Here is a 2474-nt window from a genome sequence, read left to right on the forward strand (position 1 = left end):
AGAAAGAGAGACGGCACCCAGCAGACATGGGGAGGTTTTGTTATCAGTTATTTGTGAAGTTAAAAACGAGCGATAAAAAGTACTTTGCAACAGATAGTGTTGGAAATACTAGTATCCACATGCAAAACAGCAACAACAATAAAAACACAGCTATGCACCCATCACCACCGTCAATTTTAAAAAGTTTCATTTGCTTGAAATAACCCCCCCCCCAAAAAAAAAACAACAACAAGCAAAAGAAAACCACATCCCCTGTTAGTTTGTTTCATCCTCTCCCAGCCCTAGGCAGCCACTAACTGCTTCCTGTCCATTCTGGACTTTTCATATAAATGGAATCACACAACACATGGTCCCTTGTGATTGATTTCTTTCACTTAGCACGATATTTTCTTTAGTTATTATAATAATTATTTTGTTTGTTAATCCTCATAAAAGAATATTTTTCCATTTATTTTTAGAGTGAGTGGAAGGGAGAGAGGAAGAGAGAGAGAGAGAGGGAGAGAGAGAAAGAGAGAGAGAGAGAGAAACATCGATGTCAGAGAGACACATTCATAGATTCCTTGTCTACAAGCCCCGACCAGAGATGGGGATTGAACCTGCTACCCAGGTCCATGTCCTGGAACAAGAATTGAATCTCTGAACTCTAGTGTGCAGGCTAATGCTCTAACCATTGAGAAACTGGCCAGGAGCATGACATTTTCAAGGGTCATGTGTCAGCACTCTATTCCTTTTTATTTACAAATAATATTCCATGGTTTGGATGGGGCACATTTGAATTGTCCATTCCTTTGTTGATGCCATTTGGGTTGCTTGGACATTTTGGCTACCATGAATTACACTGATGATGGCTCGTGCACAGTCTCTGCATGTGAGAGGGGCCTCGGTGATGAACATTCAGTCTTGGCCAAACCCCTGGAGGGGCCTCAGCGATGAACATTCAGTCTTGGCCAAACCCCTGGGAATCTAGGGGGATGGGGTCCTCACCTGCATGTCAGGAGGGTCTCTGAGACTGGACTCAGGGCCTGGATGCCTCCGTTGTCCATCAGGGAGTGGGGGCAGCTGCCCACCTGTGCCTGAGCCATTCTGGTGCTGACTTCTCCCCTTAGAGTGAAAGCCCGCAGGAGGCAAGCAGCCGGGAGACCAAAGGTCAGGAATGATGAAGAGCCTGTCATGGGCACAGTCACCCGGGTGAGTGACGGGGTGTCTTCTCATGCCGTGTAGGGGGGCTGGGCATGTCTATTAAGGAGTCCACACTGAGCTCCTCTGTGGTAGGCTAGACAGACAGCCAGAAGTTGACTTCCCATTCATTTCCCGGAACCCATGGTCAGCCTCCTGCCCCAGCCACACTGACCACTGAGCCCACCTCACCTCTCTGATAGGGCCAGGCTGCCAGAACCATCTCCCCAAAATGACTACTTTCTACCGTTGTGGGCATGTTGCTTCACCTCTCCTCACCTCAGTTTCCTCATCTGTATATGGGGATAATGAGTGCCATTCATGCTGGGTTTCTGTGAGGATGAAACGTGATTAGTAGGCTCTCAGTGTAATACTACAGAATGTTAAATGCATGCAGGAATTGTTGAGTTCAAAAGACATGTGTGTGGAATGAGGAAGAATGAAAACTTCCATCATCCCAACTTCCCCTTGGGACCATGTCTGCCTTATTCCTCTCTGACTCCCTTCTCGCCCCTCCACTCAGGGTTCCCAGGAAAAGCTAGGGCCAGACAGGCCTCCAGACCAAGCGCCCCCCGCCAAGGATGCCCCTCCCTCTGGGGAGCAACAAGAGCTCTACTACGCCAACCTCAGCTTTTATGAGATGAAGACACGGGAGTCTCAGAACCTCGAGGCCACCGGCAGCCCTGAGTACTCAGAGATCAAGCGTGCAGGCAAATGAGGACTCGCTCAGAGCAGTTTAATTGACTTTTCAGGAGCAACCATGGAAAGCAGAAGAAAGCAGATACGATCTTTAAATGTCACTTTATAATTTATACTCAGCAGAGAGAATTCAAAAATGAGGAAGTAATACAGATGTTTTGGAACAAATAAATGGGGAAATTATTGCCTGAAGAATAAAAATACAGATTTAAATTCCTGACAGTAGTAATGGCTAAACCCAAAGTACCTGTGGTGGGGTAAATGGATTTTACATTTCCTAATATGTACATACTAGAGGCCCATTGCATGAAGTGATTGATGCAATAGGCCTCCCTTCCCCTGGCTTCTGGCACTGGTTTTCCTCTGGCACCTGGGACCCAGGCCTTCGCTCTGGCCACAGCTGAGAAGCCAAGCCTCTTCATTCTTCAGTCATCTTCAGTTTTTGCTCTGTCAGAGCCCTCAGTCTTCGCTCCGTGCCTGCATATGCAAATTAACCGCTATCTTTGTTGGGTTAATTTGCATACTCATCCTGATTGGCTGGTGGGCATAGCGGAGTGACACCAATTTGCATGTTTCTCTTTTATTAGTGTAGATTACCT

The 2474-nt window shown here is 46.9% G+C and overlaps 1 protein-coding gene across 1 annotated transcript in view; it reads left to right on the top strand.

The window, feature by feature from the left end:
* The window catches only part of LOC102764128 (sialic acid-binding Ig-like lectin 5), a gene marked incomplete at its 5' end in the record, with an annotated part of 4174 nt that extends 1949 nt beyond the window's left edge, over positions 1-2225 (top strand). The window contains 2 exons of the mRNA XM_015571199.1: positions 1079-1188; positions 1700-2225. Of these exons, the coding sequence (XP_015426685.1) occupies positions 1079-1188; positions 1700-1894 (305 nt within the window). The remainder of the gene's footprint in view (positions 1-1078; positions 1189-1699) is intronic.
* Between the last annotated feature and the right edge of the window lie 249 nt (positions 2226-2474).

This window comes from Myotis davidii, unplaced genomic scaffold, assembly GCF_000327345.1.
Source record: "Myotis davidii unplaced genomic scaffold, ASM32734v1 scaffold3408, whole genome shotgun sequence".
Lineage (NCBI taxonomy): Eukaryota > Metazoa > Chordata > Mammalia > Chiroptera > Vespertilionidae > Myotis > Myotis davidii.